Raw genomic sequence first — 21,174 nt, 5'->3', positions numbered from 1 at the left:
GATGGGCGAATTTAGTGCCAATGTGCATCCTGTGAGTTTGCGTGAGCGTGTGATACTATTTCTGCTAGTGCTATGAAGAAGAAAAAAGAGTTTTAATTCGCGTGTGGCTCCCGGATCCTGCATTACTACTATCTACTGAGCAAAAATTGAAGAAAAAGTGTGTCCTCAACAGAAATTGCGTGAAGAAAAATAAAAGTGCCTCACTGCTACAGTGGCGTTGGCATCTCTCCTTTGTGTATCTCCGTGCTTACTCGATTTGCCAGCCATTCCTTTCTTTTGTTTTATTTCGGATCAAGTTTTTCGGTACTTCCACCCCCACCACCACCACCCCCACATCCCACAGTGCCCTGTGCGCTGTCCTACTTGTCGATGAGTGAAGGTTAATAGTGGAAACAAGTGAGCAGAGAAATAGTGTGTCTTGGTCGCTATAGTTTTTCTCCACGGTGCGTTTGCGTATGTTTGTGTGGCTCTGGTCGGTGTGCTTGTGTGCGAGAGTGGTCTGATCTGGCCGGAAAGCAGCAAAAAAAACCGGTAGAGCGGGTGGTAACAGGTGTACGAGCGGGAGGAAATGTCTCAGACCAATTCGTTCCAACCGTGGAAACAAACGCTCCCGGTCGGTTTGCCGTCCAATCTGGGCTCCGCTATCTTCGGAGGCACCACAGCTGTCAGTGCAGCAGCAGGCTATGGAAAAGTACCAGCGTTACCGCCACCACCACAGCAACCCACCCCATCACCATCGTCCTCGTCGTCATCCTCTTCATCCCTGTCCTCCGTAAGCTCGTCGACACCGGCACCCTGCACTCCAACCGGAGGTCCTCCGATGCATACTCCGCTGCTGACCATCCCTTCGCCCGGGGGTGGTGCTGTATCGTCATCCACATCCTCCACCGGTGGGGGGACTGATTTTCTCGCTCAAATGGCCGTTAACAAGTTGAAGCTAGGGAAGCTGAATGCCAGCTACGAACTATCGACGGTGGTCGGTGCAGCATCCCACCCCCCACCATCACAGGCAGGCGGCGGCGACGAGATGGATATGGACCAGAGTGCGGAGCATGATCCGAGCGTTGCTGCCATGAAGGCGATGTTGGCTAGTTCCGGTTGTCACAATCCGGCCGCGCTTGGGGATCGAGATCGCGAGCAGCAGATACAGCAAATATTCGAAAAATCCATCAGGTACCTTACCTTTACCGCCAACAGATTTATTTAGTCAAACTTACTTTGGTTCAACCTGCTACGCAGATAGACTTACAGACGCTATGCGCACTAATCACGCTTCTCAGTACATACTCGATGAAATTTCATTTAGTTGGCGTGAAAACAAGAAACGAAATAGCCTACTCTTCCGCACAGAGAAATACAGGGGTTTTCATATGATCACACAAAATAACAATCGTTTGGTCAAGCACTTGGCTGCAACTTGCAGCATGTTTGGTCTTTTAACAGAAATATGGATAAGGCTTGAATACGGAGATAAATCTGTCAATAAATTTAACGAACATTTAATTTAAAGTTGTTAAATGCTTAAATCCCCCTCATTGAATTGGGCTTGACCAGCAACAAAGTTACCAGTAGCTTTTCGAACTCTCAAACTCTCAAACACCTACGTCATTAGACCAAGGGTTAAGGTAATAACAGCCCATGCTGAAACATGAAACATTCAATAGTTAATTTCAGAATGCTATCACTTATAGGGTTAGTTTTCGCAAATGTTATTGGCTCTACTGTCTCAAGAGGTTTTGGTTTTGGTATCTTGACGTCGTTTTTTTTTCAGCTGCTAGGTCCTGGTTGCAAAAGGAACATTTCAGTTAGAAAATAACTAAACCTTGTATTCTGTTCTTTGAATTTTGAGCCTAGAGGCAACAAAATTCGATGGTTCGATTCCATCACTCAACAGATGACATCCCCTCGTTTCTTCGCTGTTGAATTTTAAATCACCAATCGATATCGACGATCTCTCGCACACACCTGACGATAAAGAGTTTCGCAGCAGTCTCACACTGTCAGTGCCAAGGTCAACATTACTCATCCCATCTACATTATCCAATAATAATCACCCAGAATTGTAGCAATTCGACATTATTCTTAAGTTGTGGATAATGTGATAGCATTCTAATATGCCTGTGGTCCTACCGTGTACTTCTAAGCGAAACCCCTGTAAATACACAAACACAAAAAATGGCGGTGAGAATAACATTCACCAACCCCAAATAAAACAACTGCAACAAAAAAAAAAACACCCATAAAAATAAGACGTTGGGGTGTTTTGGCTAGGAATGCTGCTGCCGATGGTGGTGTGGATGGTGGAGCAACTCCTAGCAGAAGAAAAACAAATCATCCGCGACTGCTATTATCGTTATCTGGGGACTCGCGCCCGCGTACCTTATCGGTTTGATTTTGATTCCATTTGAGCCACGCCGAACACACACTCATTCTCGGTGTTGGCTTGCGATTTTTGCCTTTCGCTTCTTCATTCCCGTTTTCTTACCCCCGCCCTTGGGATGAGATTATTTGTTTTATTGTTAATGTTCGCTCACCTTCTAACGGCCCTCATCTTCCTCATCGATCTTTCGCTATGGCTGTTTTTGGTAGCATATTTGAAATAATGTTTGACGCGTGCGCTCGTTGTGATGAAATCCAACCCAACAACAAACATCCCTTTGTTTCGTAGTTGATTGAAGAACAAAAAAGGAAAAACATTAATTGCTGCTAATTCGTACCATTAGTACATCCTCCTTAATGGCTGATTTATCTCACACGCCACCGCTGCCGATCGATTGATGTATCAGCTCAATTAGCATCGTCCGCTCATTTCCTCACACCTCGATGAAAATCGGATTTATGATTGATCTTCTTTAATATGATCAGTATCCATGGCACAAGGGAAAAGAATTCGACCGACAAGATGGCATGCTCCGAAAAGCTAGAAATTGTCAGCCCTAACCGGTTTACAACTTACTCTCGCGACCCCTGCATTTAACATTCACACCCGTTGTCATCGATCATGGCGTTGTGGTTTGATTTTAGCAAACAATCTATAAATGGATGGCATATCTTGATTGCTTACAAATGCATATTTTTGCAGCGACAACACCAAGAAGCAGATAGTGGAAATATTGGAGAAAATATCAACACTTCGGCCCCCGGAACGGTTGCTGCTGTATCTTCGCATGCCTGGCGGTTATCCGGAAACAGGTCCGTACGATAAAGGAAGCAGTTTCCGTTCAAGTCACATTTCAAACTTCTTTCTTATTCTCTTTCAAATAATCTCTTCAGATCCTTTGCGTCAGTCACAGAACCCTCTGGGCACGCGGCAAGAGATTAATCACACGATCAACTGGGTCCGATCGCATCTAGAGCACGACCCAAATGTGTCAATTCCCAAGCAAGAAGTGTACGATGATTATGTGTAAGTGTAGTTACAATGTGTTGCGCTTTCCACCCCACCAAGCGCACAATCTTCAACCATTTTTCTTTCTTCCCCATACAACCGTACAGAGCGTACTGTGCAAGGATCAACATAAAGCCGCTTTCCACCGCAGACTTCGGTAAAGTGATGAAGCAGGTTTTTCCCGGCATCCGGCCGAGACGGCTTGGCACGAGAGGACATTCCAGATACTGTTATGCTGCGATGCGCAAGGCCACGAAACTTCCCATCCCGAAGCTTCCCGATCTCAGCAGTGCAGGTGGCTCAATCGAGGTAAATTGGTTTGTCCTTTCCGCGCATTTTATTAGCCCTTCCACGTACTTCTTCAACACGTTTCCCTCTCCCGTTGCTCTCACGCGTTACAGAAGCAGTCCAATGAAGGGCAAAGCTTCAACGAGGAAGAATCGTGGAAGGTGGTGAAGGCGTGGGCGGAAGCGATGCTACCATCCTGCTTCACAACGATCAACGAGCTGGCCAGCTTCATCGCGAAGAACAATCTTAACTCACCGTCCGGCATTGGCAGTCGGCAGCAGCTGCACAAGAAGATCCTGCAGCGTGAATTGAAGGAAAAGCGAAAGCTCTCCGTAAGTACGATAGGAAACATTTCCCCTTACAAGACTCTAGGATTCTTCATAGCAAGAAAAGAGCAGAAAGAAACAAAACAAAAACTAGCGCTCCCGTTTCTTATCGGCCAAAGCTCCCCCTTGCTCGTTTGCAAAGCGTGCAGCCAAGCAATCTTAAGCTTAAATTGTGTAGACCCTTGTAATCGAAGCCAACTGTTGCGTCGCTTGGCTGGCACATGGGGTGTGTCTGGTTGTCCCCTCCGTGTGTGACAGCGACGTGGCAAACGCGAAGCACGCGCACTGAAACGTGACTCCGGTGCTCAAGTGCGCGCAGTTCGCCGACCATTAAGGGAGAGAGAGAACCACAAGTGCATAATGAATATTTTTTTGTTCCTAGTTTTTTTTTGCATTCGTGCTGAGGTTTCTGCTTCTTACTGTTTCTTTTCTTTCTTGCTGTGTTTCTGTTTTTTTTTTCTCCCACTGCCACTAAATATCCCAATCCGAAAATAGGCGGTAGCATTGAAGAAGCGTCGCAAGAAGCGCAGGAAGACCCTCTCGACCAGCATTTGTGATGCACCGGAGTCCCGGAATACCAGCACACCGGACAAATCGAAGTCCCAAATAGGAGCCTTCGGTGGAGTAGAAACACAACAGCAGCAGCAGCAGCATCAGAGAACCGTAAGTACAAAGCAGCAGCAACAGCAACCAACCACACCGATCGATGGTGGGCTAAACGCTTCCTGTAATGGGTCTGCCCCGTCTGGGACGACGAATCAGCTGCTTCAGCATATGATCAAACGCGAGCAGCAGGATTATCTCGACGAGGACAACAATAATACGACCTCTGGTGGTAAGATGATGCTTCTGCAGCGTCAGCAACAGCAGCACCAGCAGCAGCAACAACAACAACAGCATCAAAGTACAAATCTCAACTGTGATACTAGTAATGGTGTCTTGGAGTCGTTGAACAAAGACCTGATCATGGCGGTAGCGGCCAGCGGGTTTCTTCCACCGTCAGCAACCGGGATGCCATCGGTTATCGCCCACGGTCCTCACCCACCGCCACACGTGCAGCAGCAACAGTTGATGCAGCAACGTCTCCTCGAGGGAGGCATGCGGAGCCCCCAGGACCAACAATTCCTTCAGAATGTGTACTGCAAAAAGGTACGCCAGGCGCAACAGCTGAAGGCCGTCCAGCAAGCACAACAGCAGCAGCAGCAGCAGCAACAGCAAGCACAATTGCAGCTGCAGCAACAGCAGCAGCAACCATCTACCGGACACGCCCAATCACCGTTGTTCTTTCCCAACCGGCCCACTAGCGTTCAAAAGCGGCAGCTTGCAAACAGTGTAGCATTCGCCGGTAGACAGAAGCGACTGAAGCTACTCCAACAGCGTCAGCAACGATCGCTCGAAGCCCAAAACAACAGTGCGCCCCGGTACGACGAGCAGGGCAATCTAATACTCATCGAAACGCAGGACCCAACAACTCAGGACGAGTTTATCATTCCGCGCGAACGGGTCATCAGTATTTGCAACATGGACAAGAACGCGCTCGACGGTTACCTGAACTGTGAGGAAGAGAATTCGCAGGATCAAGATCAGGAGCTGTTGAAGTACTTCCCGGAGGAGGACGGTACCGGTGGCAACACTACGCAGCAACAGCTTGATGCTTCTTCGGTCGAGAATGATGGCGCAACGGGTGGACCATCGTCCAGCTTCGGCACCGGTATGTTCGATGACAACGAAAAGCTGTTCCAGATACGCATGATTCTCGAAAAGAACCAGAGCAACCAGAACAAACAGCAGATGTTACAGCATCAGCAACAGCAGCAGCAAATGCAACAAGCACTAGAGTCCCATCTGGCCGGGTACGAATCAGCCGGCACGATGAACCAAGCTATGGGAGGACTACAGCCCGGATCGGCAGCCGCTTCGTTGGCGGCTCTTTCCCAGCGCCATAACACAACCACCAGCGATCCTTCGACTGTTGGTGGTGATCCGTCATCCACCGCTGTGCTTGCACCTGATCAGCATCAAAGACAGCAGCTAAAGCCTCATGAGGGTGGATTATCTTCGCAACCGTATGGAATGAATCAAATGAACGGTACAACACCAGGCTCCAGTCAAACCCTTTCGCAAGCGTTACAAAGTCCAACGGCACGTCGCAAGAATTTTAGCTTCGTTCCCATCTCCGAGCAGCCACGCGGTGGTGGCCCGGGTGCCAAAAAGCTGTCCGGGAATAGTAACATCAACCACACTCCCACCGACAGCCCCTTTGTAAGTCCCCGCAGCACACCAATCCATCGTAAAGCTCTCAAAGCATCGAACGGACTAACGCTAAACCTGACCGAGAACAAGTTTAACAATCACCAAGCAGCGCACGGACAACACCACCAGCAACAGTTACAGCTCACCGGTGTTGGTTCGTACAATCTTCCGCAACAAGCGCAACATCAGCAGCAACAGCCACGGTCCTATCTGAGCGGATACATCAAGAACGAACTCCCAGCATCGGCACCACCCAGTCCTTCCATGATGCAACCGTACCGGTTTGGGCCTGTAGCTATGAATGGGATGAACTGTGGCATCTCACCAATGCCATCCACTTTCCAACCCATCTGCAACCCGCACGGAAGTCTTTCATCGTCTACCACCGGAGGTGGTGGAGGAGGCAGTCACGGTGGACCAATATCGTCGCTCGAGTCACGCTCCAGCAGTGTGCCGCTGATCCCCAACTACGACGCGTACTGCAATTCAAACTATAATTCCGTCTCGCAAACGCCCGTCCCCTCGGAGTACGATGATTTCACCGAAACGAGCAACATACTCGATATGCTGAACGAACAGTCCAGCCAACTCACGGCAGCGGTCAAGATCGAAGAATCCGAACTAACCCTACCGGAGCTACTTCCCGAGCAGCTACAGCAACAGCAGGAAGATGGTGGTGGGTCATTTTTTACACGCTCAGCCAACTATAACATCGTGTCCCGTTCCGTTCCTTCCACTCCACTACCACATCTGGGTGGTTTTAGAGCGAGCGGATCGAGTACTGCTTCGGGTACAGGTAACTGCATCGGTGGTCCAATGGGTGGTCCAGGTGGACTTGGGATGGTAACGGCCAGATCGATGTTTGAGCTACCAAAATCTGTCCCATCAACACCGATCGCACTGAACGATGCCAGCTGCCAGGGTGAATCAATGTTCCAGTACAGTCCGGAAACTTCGCGCGATTTTCTCATCAATGGGAATTCTGTCGATCGTAGCAAATCTTCCACCGCTTCATTCTACTCCCCCGTGACTGGTGGTAATGGGTCCGGAAATTCTGCATCCAGCGTTTCCGGTTCACTAGCAATGACAACTAAAGGATCAGATCCTATCGGTGCCGGTGGTAATGGAGCACCGGACCTCGGTGCGTCACATACTACCACCACCGTTCATTCCACATCGTCCGCTACGGCTGACCCGATCGCACCACCATCGGCCGATCTGGCCAGCGTACTTTCCGACGGCATCGAGGGCCTTTCGAATGAGCTGGACAGCATGGCAGAATCGATGATCAACTCCGACATCTTGCGGAATCTGTAAACCCAGGGAAAGGGCAACATAGTGGCTACAATGTAGGTCGAAAGGGTTTTATTTGTTTGGTAATTTATTCACCACGTGCCGCCATCAACTGCTGCGCTGCGGTCGAGATTGCCGTACCGCCCCTATATACAGACACACACACACACACACACCCGTACATAGTAGTGCGCACCCGATCGTTCATTACCCTCCGATCGTCCGGCAGTAATCGGATGGGGCGAAGGGAAAGTGGCTCTCGAACCCCTTCTCTATTCGCAAATGTTTCGTCTCGGCGGTTAGGTTGAGGAAGCTAGTAGCACTAGCGAATGCACTCAGAAGAACGCTTCTTCCCCACTCAATGAGTGGCTATTTAGATGGAGGCGGTGCAATTTACTGCAACTACTATCGCACAACAGCAGCATCATCGGAAGTGAGGGTACGCAGCGGGGGGAACGGACAGTGTAGGTTGCGGTTTACCGACGCTTGCCGCTGTACATTCTCCCGACCCACACACGTGCCCGGATGCACGGATCTCAGCCGTCGCCGTTGTGACATTGGCCTTGAAATAGTGCACACACTTTCTACACTTGCGCACATCAATAGCGTTTCGTGGTGGTGGTTGGGCAACGCGTAATGCGGTTCTGCCGGCCGGCCACTAACTCTATGCACGATACAGTCAGATCAATGCGAAAAACAGGGACAGCCACTTTCTTCGGAAAAATAGAGAAATGTAGGAAGGCGCTGAGAGAAGAAGAAAGGGAGAGGGGAACAGTTTAATGCGTGTTTTTTGGGATGCACTTTGCTGATTTTATTAGGTCCCATCGACCGATCGACTGGCGAATGACGTGTGGGCGCGCCGGAGTGTGCAAGTAAAATGAAATGGAAAACATTAATTTGTGCCAAGAACCATTTTACGTCGCGTTTGTTAACTATTTTTAATCGTCTACAAATAACAGCAACCGTTCAGCATTTGAAGCGTGGAAGCATGGAAAAGCTTTTTGTAATTATTTTTTATTTAACCGTTTTGGCATTTTATTGGAGTGAAAATTGTAACATTGTAACAACAACGGCTAGGGAAATTTAAATTTGGCACGGCTCCGTGTGCGGTTTAGAATGTCGGATTGCCAAAACTGACTCCCTTATTCTGACGCTATACAGTCGAGTGCATTGTTTCGGTCGGTCGTTCGTAAAAACGCTGACGTCTTGTGTACGTCATTAATTCTTAGTGACCTTACTTTTTTCGGATGATGTTTGTGGATCTATCGATCAAGGAACAGTATCGATTTGCTTCTAACGATTTCTTTGACACCAAAGTTTTTTTTCAACCTGTTCTGATTGCTTGATGACAGTAGTATTTCCTCAAAGTACTTGTTATGTGAGACATTGTGGAGAAATCCAATGTCCAAACATTCTTCTTGATCATGTTGCTATTCATATTAGTGATGTATTTTGTTGAAAGAATGCAATTCTCAGTCGCAAATATCGTTAACTTTGTAAATAGTACCCGCTAAGATAAGGCGTCGATCAAATTGATCAAAAACTTTCCAACGATATTCCCGCCTCGGCAATCATTTGGTACTCGAATGAATTATCCTTTCAGAATCTTCAAAATATTCAATTTAAATGTATTTACGGTCATCCTAGAAATGAGTTTTTTTTTACTTTCAAATTTCTATGTACGCCTGATGGGTATCAGTGATCACGGCTTTTAGTAGCTATAACCCAAAAGGTCCATCCCGAACGTTCATATGGCACGTAGAACTTCGGAAAAAATTAAGTGAAGGAAATCAGAAATTGGCAGAATAAGAGCACACTCAAATTTGTAGTACCAAAGAAGAAAAAACTAAAATCGCCGATTTTTATAAAACTACGTCGCACATTATAAAACGCTACAAAGTCTTCAATGTGTCTTTGAACCCACGAAAAACATCCCTCGTAAGTTGAGACATCTATTTCGCCCTGCGATTGGGCAAGAACTTGCAATCTGTCCCAAAAAACGTCCCAACAGGAGGGACTATACTATAAAAATAATCCACGCTATTAATTGTTATAAACAACGTGCTTAGCTACGAACATTCCAACCAATCGAAAGTTGTTCCTGTGTTCCCGTGTGGAGTCGGTCACACACTGTGGCATGTAAATTAGCAGTTGAAAAATCAATAATCCTCACCACCAACAATCTCGATCCTCCCGTTACAAAACCTGTGCCGTTGATTTACGGTCCTGGCGGTCTAGCTCTCGTACACGTGCCAGACGCTAATAGGCCATAGCACACATACACACAATCACACGCGTGGCAATACAAAGTTGCACGCTTTGCGCTGGGGCCAGAGGAGAACAAACTACGAACGAAGACAAAATTTTTGCGCAGTGATCGTGGTGTGATCTTGTTTGGTGGAAAAATAGACGCATTTTATTACATTTTCTTTCTAATCCGATTATAGACGAAGTGAATGGTGTGTTGTGAGTCACGGTGTGTAAAAGTGCCTGGTTTAAAGCAGACGTACTTGATAAACCCACTTACAATTGATACAAGCTACAGAGGAGAGTCATAAACCTTTTTTTAATATGTTTTAGAAAAGAAAGTGTGCCTGAAAGAGTGTGCCTCACTCTTATCATTCGCCATACATTGTAGCCCTACAGCTTTGCCTCGATACAAGAAGGGAAGCGTGCGTGGAACCCACTATCACCGCACCATCACTGATAAGAAACTAACTTGCCAATTCAATGGGACACTGTGTTGCGTCAACCCTCCCGCGCTTGGCTAGACTGGACCATGCTCGATCGTTCAAATGTTTGTGCTGGGAAAACTTTCGCACTCAATGTATATGGGATGTTCAAGTAGCAAGTATCTTCCCTTATCTGCCATCTTGTGAGTGATTTTGGAGCGCGTAAAGCGTAATGTAAAGCAGGCCTTTCCTGGAATGTCCAGCCATCAGACGACGCTGGTGTGAGGGAGGATTAAGGGAGCTCGATTGATAAGCACACACATGGGCTCACGTGCATCAGCATATGTGCGCCGTGTGTGAAACCTTCTTTAATCACGGGTGAAAGTGATCGATGAATCGGTGTTGATAGGAGGTTCCGTTGAGATTTACCTTAAATGTTTTATCGTGCAGCGGATTAGAGCGATTGGATATGTGGGTACACAAAACACTCCGTCTATACTTCGTACTCCCGGTGTGTAGGGTTGCGTTTGTATCGGCGTTCGCTAATTTGCGAGACAGAGAAGCACAAATAAAGGGCGAGAACGAGAGTGGGAGAGAGATACAAATGGCCCTGCCCTTGAACGAGTATCACAAGTTCATCGACTTTGCCGTTGTTATGTGCATCCATCATCACCGCTTATGCACCCCATCATATGCAGTTCCGGAGCGTGACAAGCCGGTCCCACACCACATCGTTGTGTAACGACGAATCTCTAATACGGTCTAGTAGATGACCCGCTTTTGGATGTGTGCACGCGCTCGTTCGTGTATGCAACTAGGATGCAAGCATTTTACCCCCCGAAGCATGACGGAGAATCATCCCGTGTAAATATATCTACATACAAGCCAGGCCCGGCCCGTTTTGTAGTACACGAAGTACACTAGAGATGATTATTACATTGCATCGGCCTGCGACGTTTGATGATGTATGTGAGGTGCAACAGTGTCTAATGCACCACACAGGTGTTGTTTGCATCGTACGATGTGCTTTAATTTATACTATTACTATCGATCTGCGATGGCGTCACTCTGAGTGTGTCGCACGTCAATGTGTCACTTTGCTGCTGCAAGATCAGCCGGCTCCGTACCGGCTCTTTTGCTCTACAGAGTAGTGCAATGGGTGGAAAAGTGCATCAGAGGCGTTATGTAAATGCACTTGCACTTAGTGCAGCTGATTAGAGCCGATGGTGGCTGTCAAGGGGGGGGAGGCGTATGTTTTTCCAGCATTGTACCATCACGTCCCTTGGTAACACAGAACCCGCACGTACGAAACAGTGTTTGCATCGTATCCCACGGCGAAGGGATGCAAGAACAGTGAAGGCATTATTTGTTTTTTTGTCTGGTCCCGGGGACCTGCTTCCCCTGGAGAGCTGCGCTCTCCTCCCCGAGGACTGCGGCTGCGTTATTAATTCATACAAAATTTATAGTCAATCGCGTCAATTCCTAACAAGGGGTAAGCTAGCTACTTGCTAATGTTAATGTGATGTGTGTGTGTGTGTGTATGAATTGTGAGGATTTAAAAATTATATTTATTGGTTGGTTTTGCTCCAAACGCTCCTCTTCTTCCCAGTGCCAACCTAAACCCAGTGTAATGAAAAATCCCATTTAACCCCATTACTCCCCCAATGTTTTGTCCTGTCCTGTATCTCAATCTCGACGAGCAGAACGATATAAAGCGAGCGTACGTAAAAACGAAAAATAGCTAAAACAGGCTAAAAAGATTGAATGTTTGAAAAGCGAAAATTAAAGATAAGAAAAACTTAACAGTAAAACAAACACACACAGAGAGCTTTTGAGGAATATGATAATGTAGCGTGTAAAACAAAAGATATAAAAAAAACGAACAACAAAATTGCACAAATTTAAACGTTTAATCAAAAGTAAGAAACAACAAACAAAAAGGTTTACATCTCGGACCAAATTTATTTACAATGAATAGGCAAAATTTAACGAAAGTGAACGAAGAAGACGAAACAAAATTATAACAAAATTCAAGTGCTAAAAAACAATGGAAACAAATTATTAACGAAATTTTAGGACAAAAAAAAAACAAGGAAACTACTGTTTAGAAGAAAAAAGAATCTTTAAAAGGTGCTGTTTTCTGTTTGTTTCCCTTTGTTTTTTTTTCTATGTACGTGAGACGAAATTGTGGTGCAATGTTGCGTGTAGCAAGTAACGAAACTGAGATAGATAAGAAAGGAACAGTATACCAACCAATCAATCGATCGAAATCCCACCAGAAAGTGTATGTACACTAAAAATGAATGTCAGGCGGTTGAGGCAGAGGTTGGATGGCAAAAGGATTAAAAATCCACCACACCCCCGTAGTAACGTCCCTCCCTTTCCCCTTATTGCACGATATATTACCAGTTGGTGTGTAAAAGTAGACGAAATCCCTTAACGCGTGTTTTGTAGCACATGCCAACCATTCGACGGCGGGAGAAAGTTTCGCCACGAACACTAAAGAAACGAATGGAACATAAGCAGAACCGTTCGTTCGAGCCGGTCGGATGGCGAGAGGGAAGTGGGAGCATACGATGATCCTTCTTAACCTAACGTTTAATTTAATGTTTAAACACACCTGCGCCGCGCGGGTACAGACGAGACTGCTCCATATACCAATCCCTTCCACGGGAATGTTTTGTCCCCACTGTCCCACACGCGCGCGCGCATATTAGCATACCGCATAAAACACAGAAAGTGCAAATTAATTGTTAAGTGTTGAGTTGTTGCAAAAAAAAAAATAAGGAAATAATCCACGTTACATTTATGTTTATGTTTTTGTTTGTTTGCGAAAGACGAGAAATGGAACAGAGATTTTGTACAAAATGGGAAACCCGAATCCGATCGTACGCGTGTAACGGTGCAGAGAGTGAATCACACACAATTACAGTACGATTATTACCTACCAGCAAATAATGTAGGCGCGCTGAGCTAGCGAGTTGAAGATAGCGAAGTAATCTATTACCACGTCCCTAGTCGGCGTACCGTTCCTTGCAAAGGACTAGTTTTTCATTCTCTTTTTTATTGATTAGTTATTACAATTTGTTTGATTGTTTGTTATTTTTTAATCGCCAGGCAGAGGCGTTTTTTACACACGAAAAAGCCAATAAAATGTTAATGAGTCAATGACAGGATTGTTCACGCTTTTTCCGAATTTTTACAAACTTCTGGTTACGTGCTCACTCGTGTGGGTTTAATTGTCATTTTACCACAGCATCAAAGAATCGAACAATTTAGCAAAGCCAGACAGGATAGGAGGACGAGCGCTCTAGCCTGCGCTGGTGCATGGTGTAGACATTATATTTAATCAATTCAATTTTGGAGAAAGCAAAAATCCGGCTCCTACAGCTGCTGTGCGGAGTGCCGGCGATTATAAATCGGCCCAAGCGCGCGCTCCGTGGCTCCGCAGTGCTCTTTAGTGGTTATAGTACGAACAAATTATGATGAGAACGAAGGTAAAAACAAACAAAAACACACACTTATATTCATATGATGGATGTGCCTAAAAACAATATACGAACAAGCTACAAACACACACATATAGTGGAAACAGTTGTAATTGTTTGTGAGTTGTTTTTTTATTATAGTAAGAAGCGTCCGAAAATTCTTTTGTAGTACCCTTTTATGAAGAAGATGTCAGTATCACTATTCCGATACTATCGATCAATGAGACTTCCTTACCCTTGATTGGACGTAGATCTGAGACGTAAGAACGCGAAATTTCAATAATTGATCTGTTGATCCTTACCAGCTTGTCGAAGACTCTGACCATGACCAAATCTGCCTAGAGAACCTCGAATTAAGTTAAAGGCAATCTGGACTCTCCTACTGAAGGCTCCAAAAATTCCTCCAACCCTGAAAATACAAGGTTTCCGCCTCGGGCTTGGCTAGCAAACTTCTATTGGCAGATCCTTGTATGTAAGACCTCTTCTTGAGGACAAGATAAAATAAACCGTCTGGTAGAAGCAACAAGGATCTTCAAAGTTCCTGCCCTGTTGATATTATAGCTTCACTTGGCTCAAAACTGTAAGTACAAATACTCTAACACATAGATTATCTATTCACTTCATTTCAGATCACAATAGGAATGTAATCTTCACAAAAATACACTTCAAACGACCAACAATCGTTTTAAAAAAGAATAACTTTTTGAAGGGAAACCTTTGGCAATTTGGCAATTCAGGTAAGTATTTCTATTCCATCTCGGGGATGTTTCTCATAAGTCTCATGTCCAAAATTTCATCTATAAATAGTTCTTTATTAACATCTATCTTACTTCGGTAGTTCATAAATTATCTGATCATAAACTGTCTGATCCATAATCACAACACCCAAGCCTGGTGTCAAATTCATAAACGATAGGCAAACATCGCACCTAAGACACATCATCCGCTAGCTTCAACTGCTTCGCTATCCTAGAGATTTCATTGTCCAACGATTTGTCCTTCAGCTCGCACACGTAACTAAACTGTGCTGAGCAATCCTCTCCCCGATATCCATACGTGTACAGTGCAGCGTTATAGCTCAACCGTAAACAGCGTCCACTGCCCGTAATTTCCAGCGTTGGCTGCTTATTGTTCGTTGGATTGTTAACAATCTTTGTATCGCCGGAGGTATCTGTCCCATTGCTTAACTTCGTTACATTCGTTGGTGATGATGCACTGCCGGCCGTTCCCTTGCCCGGTTTCGAAGAGCTTGTGATGGAGCTTAAGTTTGTGTTAGGATTTACTGGTTTGGCTGAGTTTGCCCAAATCCATAGCAGCCCCGGATTCAGTCCACCGAGCCAAAAGTCCTTGCCACGGTTGACCGGATTGTTTAGGATGTACGCAACCACATCCTGGAACTCGGCCACCGTTTCAAACTCTGCCAGATGTGCACCGTACGATTTGCACATCGTACTAGCAGACTTCCAGTTAAGGCCACGCTCTATATCGAAGTGATAGCAGCGATCGTGAACTTGCGTAAAATTCTGCGGACATGGTTCTGTGAAGGAAAGGAAAAAAATGTTAGAATACTTACAAAACATTCTCCCTTTAACCCACCCGTACCTTGTTTCTGGCTGTTTCCTGCCATTAGGAAATAAATGATCTGCTCTGCCCGTCGCAACCGATTCTCCATGTAATCTACCCGATAAACCAACTTCTCGATCGCACCCAAAAGGTACAAATCCGTCTCGGACACTTCCCGCGGGGAAGCTAACAGTTCGGTCGGACTAGCACCACCAAATGTTTGGCGCATGGGCGTAAATGTTGCACCATGATTCGCACCGTTCAGATGATTGTCACCGTAGAGGCCACCGGCACCGGTACTGGCAATTACTTTCCCTACCGGTGGTGAGGCTGGCACACGATGCGCGTGATGCTGCTGATGTTGGGGGTCGAGCTCGAGCGCTTCGCCGATGCGTTTGTTGATGTAGAAACTGGAGGTTGGAATGTACTTTGGTGCCGGTGCCGCCACGACGGTCGCTTGCATTACCCGACTTTCCCTCGGTGCACTCGTCGTGGCACTGTGATTCAATCTGGAGGATGGAAGAGAGGCACACATAAGTATGATCAACCGTACGCACGCTTACATGTAGGCAGAGTTGGTGATCAATGATCGGGTTGCAATCGATGATCTTGCTTTCTACTCGTGCGGAGATTGTTACTCCCTGTCGCGTTTACGTTGGTAGATTATGGTGATGTGTCCTATCTGATCTGGAACTATAATTAGCAAAATCACGATCAGAAGAGTCCTATCCCCATATACTATCCATCGTGTGTTAATCGGAGTTTCGAGAGTTTTTTTTTTTTTTAAACTCTTCTCAGTGTTCTTTTAAAGATATTCTCAAATTGATAAACAGTCCATCAACACCAACAAATCGACATCTTGGAATCGAATTATTTACTAAGCAGATCGCGATCATCATTACTCGTAAGTGAATTCGACATTGAAACCAATTCACACAGTCCATTGCACTCCAAAAGCTGTTATATTTAGCTGTACTCAATTCGGAATCAATTCCCGCATGGAGTTCCATTTTTTCCCACTACCTAGCCGCGATCACTTCCGGCTTCAAGCAGACAAGCCGTAAAAAAACGAGCACACAATCGGCATATGTAATAATTGTGCCTCACCCGACGGTATACTCCTCCAGCAGACTCGACCACAACCCATCATCCTCCGACCCATCCGTCCAGTGATGTGCGCCAAGCCGGACGAACGATTTCTTGCCGCCACTCTCAACCACATAGATTCCACTGACTGCACACACGGTCACCGCTACTAGCAGAAGAATCACTCCATGACAACGCATCTCGGAGTTCCCGGATATGGAAGGCCAGTTCCAGTTTAGGTCACTTGGGACACTTGTTCTTGGTTCCGCTGAACGAAATCCACACTCTTAATCGTTTCGCGCCACACACCTTACAGTTGCGTCACGTTTTCCTTCTTTTCTTTAAATAAGTTTCACTTTCATCCACTTCAACCTCTCCCTGGGAGATCACACGTGCGTCAGACACACTGGGGCGACTCCATAAATGGCATTATCTAACGCGACGAAGATTGCGGAATGTACGCCGGCATGCTTGTGTGCTTTCTCGGACACTGCCAAGATTCACGCGAAAAGTGGTTCTTCCACTTGCACTGATCGACAGGTGACAGCACCCGGGGTTGTGATCCTCTCACTGATATCTGAATACAGGGGAACGGAACTTGCAAACGCCTAACTATTATCCAATTGCGTTACCGATGGCACTCGAAAGCCCCTCCTAAAACGTGTCGATATCGAGAGATCGCGATCCGCACGCTTCTGCGGTCGTTTATACAATGTCAGCCACGGCCAAACCGCCAAAGAGCAATCCGCAACTGGCCCTGGTTCGGAATCGGGGATCTTCACCGGAGAAGAGGGGGCGTACGTGTGCCTTTCAGTTGTGTGTTTTTTTATCCGTCTGAAGCTTTTCGGATGCAATGACGACGACTAAGACGAGGTACGGAGGCAGTGACTTTCTACATCCGTTTCGCATTCGCAGTGAAGTTGTAAGCCGTCGACGGCAGGGAGGCGGCGTCACCAGGGTTATACAGGGAAGAGAGAGGAGGGCTGAAACCGAACGTTCGTGTCAACAAGTGGGATGATGGGTGGCTCGTCGGGGTGATGGTAGTGGATTTCCCATTCTCCCCACAGGGCGCACAGGACGATGCAGACGGGGCCCATGCGGTGGGGCATAATTTTTCGCGCTCTTCTGGTCGCGATCGTATGCAGGAATACCCGGGAGCGGCATATGCATGGTGGGATATGTTTCTGTTCGAAGGTGGTCAAAAAAGCTAGCTTGTTTTTAGTTTTTTGGAGTGCCAGGAGATCTCCGGAGAAAGGTTTTGAAGATTTATTGTCCTTTGAGAACTGCTCAACCTTCCAGTCTTTCAATTACACTTGCGAGATGACTTATGGGAGATAATCCTTTGACTTAGCGAACTAAGCTAGATCAAGCCTAGCTAAATTCTGGTGGTGTTGTAAGCATTAAGTGTTCATTCGCCAAAACTGAAGTTCTGGATGACTTATTTTTCTTTGCTTAACAATCATCTGTAGGTCGCGCCGGCCATCAAATGACTTACTAGACCCCGAGGTACCAGCAAGTCTAGTGAAGCCATTCGATGGCCGGCGTTGGATAGTCTATCCTCACACTACGGGGGAACGGTCCAAAAGCGATTTGAACTCCTACCTTGTGAAGACTGGCGCCACTGTCCCCTCTACTGCAGGATCGCTCAGAAGTCCTAATGAACAGGCGTCAGAAATGTTGACATAACCTCATCCCAAAGCCCACAGAAAACTTAGTAAACAAAAAATAAAAAGCATTAAAGCTTTGATTAGAAAACCCGGAATAAGAAGACTAAGATCTGAGCTGTTTGAAGATAGGTGCAATTCGAGCCTCGAGAATGGAGTGCCCGCAAAAAGCAATAGAGCAGTCTACCCTAATCCTACGGAGTCTCTTTATAGATGGGATTTGAAGGATGGTCTTCAACGTGCTAATTTAATGGTAAATTATACCTTGTTACCCTACAGTAGAATCATCAGCCCATTTAGTGTCTATTAGCACTAGCTTATCTTTATCTAGAAGAATCTACATCGATCTAAACAAATGTAAATTGAATAAATGTTTATTTGTTTTCCATATGGAATTCATTCTCAAAAAACAGTAGTTTGCTGATGTAAAATTTACACTATATTTCACTAGCCTATTTCAGAGAGTAGGATTGATGAAAACTGATAGTGTTTCCAGTATAATGTCTTTCCTCTTTCTACCGTATAGAGTAGTATACCACTTTTCAAATGTGTTAAATTGTTGTAAAATTCTACCGCTTATCACCACATCTACCGGTGATAAGAGAGAGGGCGTTCACGGAATCGTACGATCATAATCTTTAAGGTCATCGAATCTTCTAGTTTAAGTTCTTGTGCGGTCTTTGCTTTTCTGCATCAACGTAAAACTTCACTATTATTGCACGATCGGTAGTCGGTGGTTGGTAATCTAAACGATCGTTGATTACTGTTGCAACTATCGCGTTTCGCTCAAGGAATGCCTACCATTATCAACATTTCTCCCATACCTGACATCGTTTTGAAACTCTCTTAACCTATTTTCCAAGGGTTTCAGGTTTTAAAACACCCTTGAATCATAAATGGTTGAAGCAAAAATTGACCACCCACATCCAACGGCTCTTTCCCACCGTGCCAATGCCGTCGTTTCCTGTGTGTTTTATTTTTTATTTCGAAAGTATCGGAGAAATGAACGGTAGGGGTGCGCACCACAAGCACGCGCGCGCCCAACCACCGGTCGGTCAAGACAAGAAAGGCGATGTTAAATTTGCATCACGATCGCCAATATCACGCAGCGAAAGAGAAGTTCGATCGCGAGAGGTGTGTTGTGTTTGTTTCTTATCGCCGGGTTTTTGTTTTTTCGCTTTGCTTTTCTTCTCCGGTCGTTTCGCACCTCGCTCAATGGCGCAAAGTCTGCCCGTTTGTGACCGTGAAGGTTACCTCCGAACTTCTGCTGTTGACGCCAGTAAAGTTTGTTTTCTTGCTGGTTTCCATTCAACTTTTAAATCACATTTGCATTTCTCTTTGTGATGTACGAGGTTTTTTTTCGGGAAGCGGTACGGCTTCCTCCTGGACAAGGACACCCAAATCGACCGGATTCCGGGCTTTCCCATACTTTACCCTTAAAAACTTATGAATTTTAAAATGTGTTATGCTAAAGCAGTGGGTTCGGATGTGGCTCGGGAAGTGGGTCAACCGATCGATCGGTAGCTCCAGCTTATAGATTGCTGGTCGTAAAAAAATGAATGCTCATCTTCCCCGATCGAGCAGCTTCCTCTTCTCTTCGCAAAAACATTAATTTTCCGTTCCATTTAAAATCTCGCTATAAAGCGTGCAAAATGGCACCTTTTCTTCTTCTTTATTTCTCATCAAAAGCTTCCTAAAATAGCTAGCATATTAATACACTACATTCGAGCTACATAAAAAAAAAAGTTTTATCCTTTTTGTACACCACCTGTTCGCTTTCGTTTCGATTTTAAAATTATTATTGTATGTTGGCACAGTCGGTCGGACATCGAATCCGAATGCTTCTGAGCGGTTTCTCCTCGGTAAAAATACGTTAAAAAAGTACACACAAAAGTCGTTCATTTTGGTGTAAAATTAGGAACTACGATGTAAAAGGCATATCACAACGGACACTCTTCCTGCCTTCCCGCCATCCTTCCCTTCTACTCGTCGGTTAGCACTAAGCTTAACACCGACATGAGTGAAAATCCTACCACAACGGCAATGAACTGTATCGGTCCTAGTCCACGCGAATGCAGCAGCCGTTTGGACCGTTCGCGAGGTAACACCTCACTAACGGTTACGTAGAGTAGTGTACCACCGGCCAATCCTTGCAGTGTGGGCATGATCAGATTGGTAAGCGTTTCGTTCAGCCCATCCAATCCCATCCCGATCCCGATACCGGCCACCGACCCAAGCGAGAACGTAAGCACCTGCAACACGTGCGAGCAACGTTGTCTCGCATTGTACGTGCACAGTTCCACGCCAAGTGCGAAACCGACCACGAACTTGTGTGCACTGACCGCACCGAGCAGCAGCAGTACCTTGGGGCCTGAATTTTGAACACCGATTGCTAACCCTTCGAGTAGGGAATGCATACAGAGCGCTAGTAGCAGTCCAAACACACCGGTTAGCTGCATTTCGGCCGCATTCGATGACTGTCGCTGTAGTGGTGGACCGGTTACGGACGATCGGCGGGAAAGATTGGCCGCGAAACCAACCACGCTTTCCCGGTGTGTGATGTTAATTTCCGGATCATTTCTAAAAAAAATGCAAAATTAGCTTCTAAACCAACCAAAAATTCGGTTTTCGGTGAGGCAACTTACCCTTGCTGGCCGAGAAGAGATTTCGTTTCCTCATTCGTACCATACCGCCGTTCCCGTCGGCTGGATGTGCTGGCAGTATCCGAATCCTCACCAACACAACTGTGCCGTCGGTCCCGTTGCACTGCTGCCATTCCACCACGTTCACCACCGTGATCATGTGCACCGATTCCACAGAACAGCATCAGCTCGTCAATCGCATACATGAGGAAAAATCCACCACAAAACACAATCTCAGCATACTCGCCCAACGATTCCCGTATTTCCGGCAGCATGTGTACGATTGCCGTGGCCAACAGGACACCCGCACCAAGGCACAACAGAAACGAAAGTACGCTCGGGTACCGTTCCCGGTTACGTTGGGAAATGTAGATCGGCAACACACCGCACAGGAAGCTGCCAAAGCCGAGCACTACAATCGCCAACAGTTTGGCTTCATTTTGGCCTATTTTTTCTGCCGGATCGGATACATTCCTTGCGAATGCTGCTGCGACACTTTCTTCCTGCATGC

At 46.1% G+C, this 21,174-nt stretch overlaps 3 protein-coding genes across 3 annotated transcripts; 1 reads left to right on the top strand and 2 right to left on the bottom strand.

The window, feature by feature from the left end:
• Positions 1-561: 561 nt before the first annotated feature.
• On the top strand, positions 562-7,572 carry LOC126556709 (uncharacterized). Its single transcript, XM_050212153.1, has 6 exons — positions 562-1,173; positions 3,083-3,192; positions 3,274-3,406; positions 3,496-3,697; positions 3,790-4,008; positions 4,498-7,572. Exons 1-6 carry the CDS (start codon positions 569-571, stop codon positions 7,570-7,572), a joined length of 4,344 nt encoding a protein of 1,447 aa, XP_050068110.1. The 5' UTR covers positions 562-568.
• A 7,064-nt stretch (positions 7,573-14,636) lies between these two features.
• On the bottom strand, positions 14,637-16,557 carry LOC126559828 (uncharacterized). Its single transcript, XM_050216001.1, has 3 exons — positions 16,379-16,557; positions 15,311-15,780; positions 14,637-15,245 (listed from the first exon to the last, which is right to left on the bottom strand). The coding sequence occupies exons 1-3, from the start codon at positions 16,555-16,557 to the stop codon at positions 14,638-14,640; spliced, it is 1,257 nt and encodes a 418-aa protein (XP_050071958.1). The 3' UTR covers position 14,637.
• A 3,446-nt stretch (positions 16,558-20,003) lies between these two features.
• Positions 20,004-21,174, bottom strand: LOC126559854 (zinc transporter ZIP3). Its single transcript, XM_050216026.1, has 2 exons — positions 20,667-21,174; positions 20,004-20,601 (listed from the first exon to the last, which is right to left on the bottom strand). The coding sequence occupies exons 1-2, from the start codon at positions 21,170-21,172 to the stop codon at positions 20,004-20,006; spliced, it is 1,104 nt and encodes a 367-aa protein (XP_050071983.1). The 5' UTR covers positions 21,173-21,174.

This window comes from Anopheles maculipalpis, chromosome 2RL, assembly GCF_943734695.1.
Source record: "Anopheles maculipalpis chromosome 2RL, idAnoMacuDA_375_x, whole genome shotgun sequence".
NCBI classification, from domain to species: domain Eukaryota; kingdom Metazoa; phylum Arthropoda; class Insecta; order Diptera; family Culicidae; genus Anopheles; species Anopheles maculipalpis.
The sequence above is the reverse complement of the archived record's forward strand: the minus strand, read 5'-3'. Positions and strand labels throughout refer to the sequence as shown.

Coding starts and splice junctions, on each gene's coding strand:
- LOC126556709 (XM_050212153.1), top strand. CDS start 569: ATGTCTCAGACCAATTCGTTCCAACCGTGGAAACAAACGCTCCCGGTC. Junction 3,407..3,495: donor GAAGTGTACGATGATTATGT/GTAAGTGTAGTT, acceptor ACAACCGTACAG/AGCGTACTGTGCAAGGATCA. Junction 4,009..4,497: donor AGGAAAAGCGAAAGCTCTCC/GTAAGTACGATA, acceptor ATCCGAAAATAG/GCGGTAGCATTGAAGAAGCG.
- LOC126559828 (XM_050216001.1), bottom strand. CDS start 16,557: ATGCGTTGTCATGGAGTGATTCTTCTGCTAGTAGCGGTGACCGTGTGT. Junction 15,781..16,378: donor CTGGAGGAGTATACCGTCGG/GTGAGGCACAAT, acceptor TCCATCCTCCAG/ATTGAATCACAGTGCCACGA. Junction 15,246..15,310: donor AGGAAACAGCCAGAAACAAG/GTACGGGTGGGT, acceptor TTTCCTTCACAG/AACCATGTCCGCAGAATTTT.
- LOC126559854 (XM_050216026.1), bottom strand. CDS start 21,172: ATGCAGGAAGAAAGTGTCGCAGCAGCATTCGCAAGGAATGTATCCGAT. Junction 20,602..20,666: donor TCTCTTCTCGGCCAGCAAGG/GTAAGTTGCCTC, acceptor CATTTTTTTTAG/AAATGATCCGGAAATTAACA.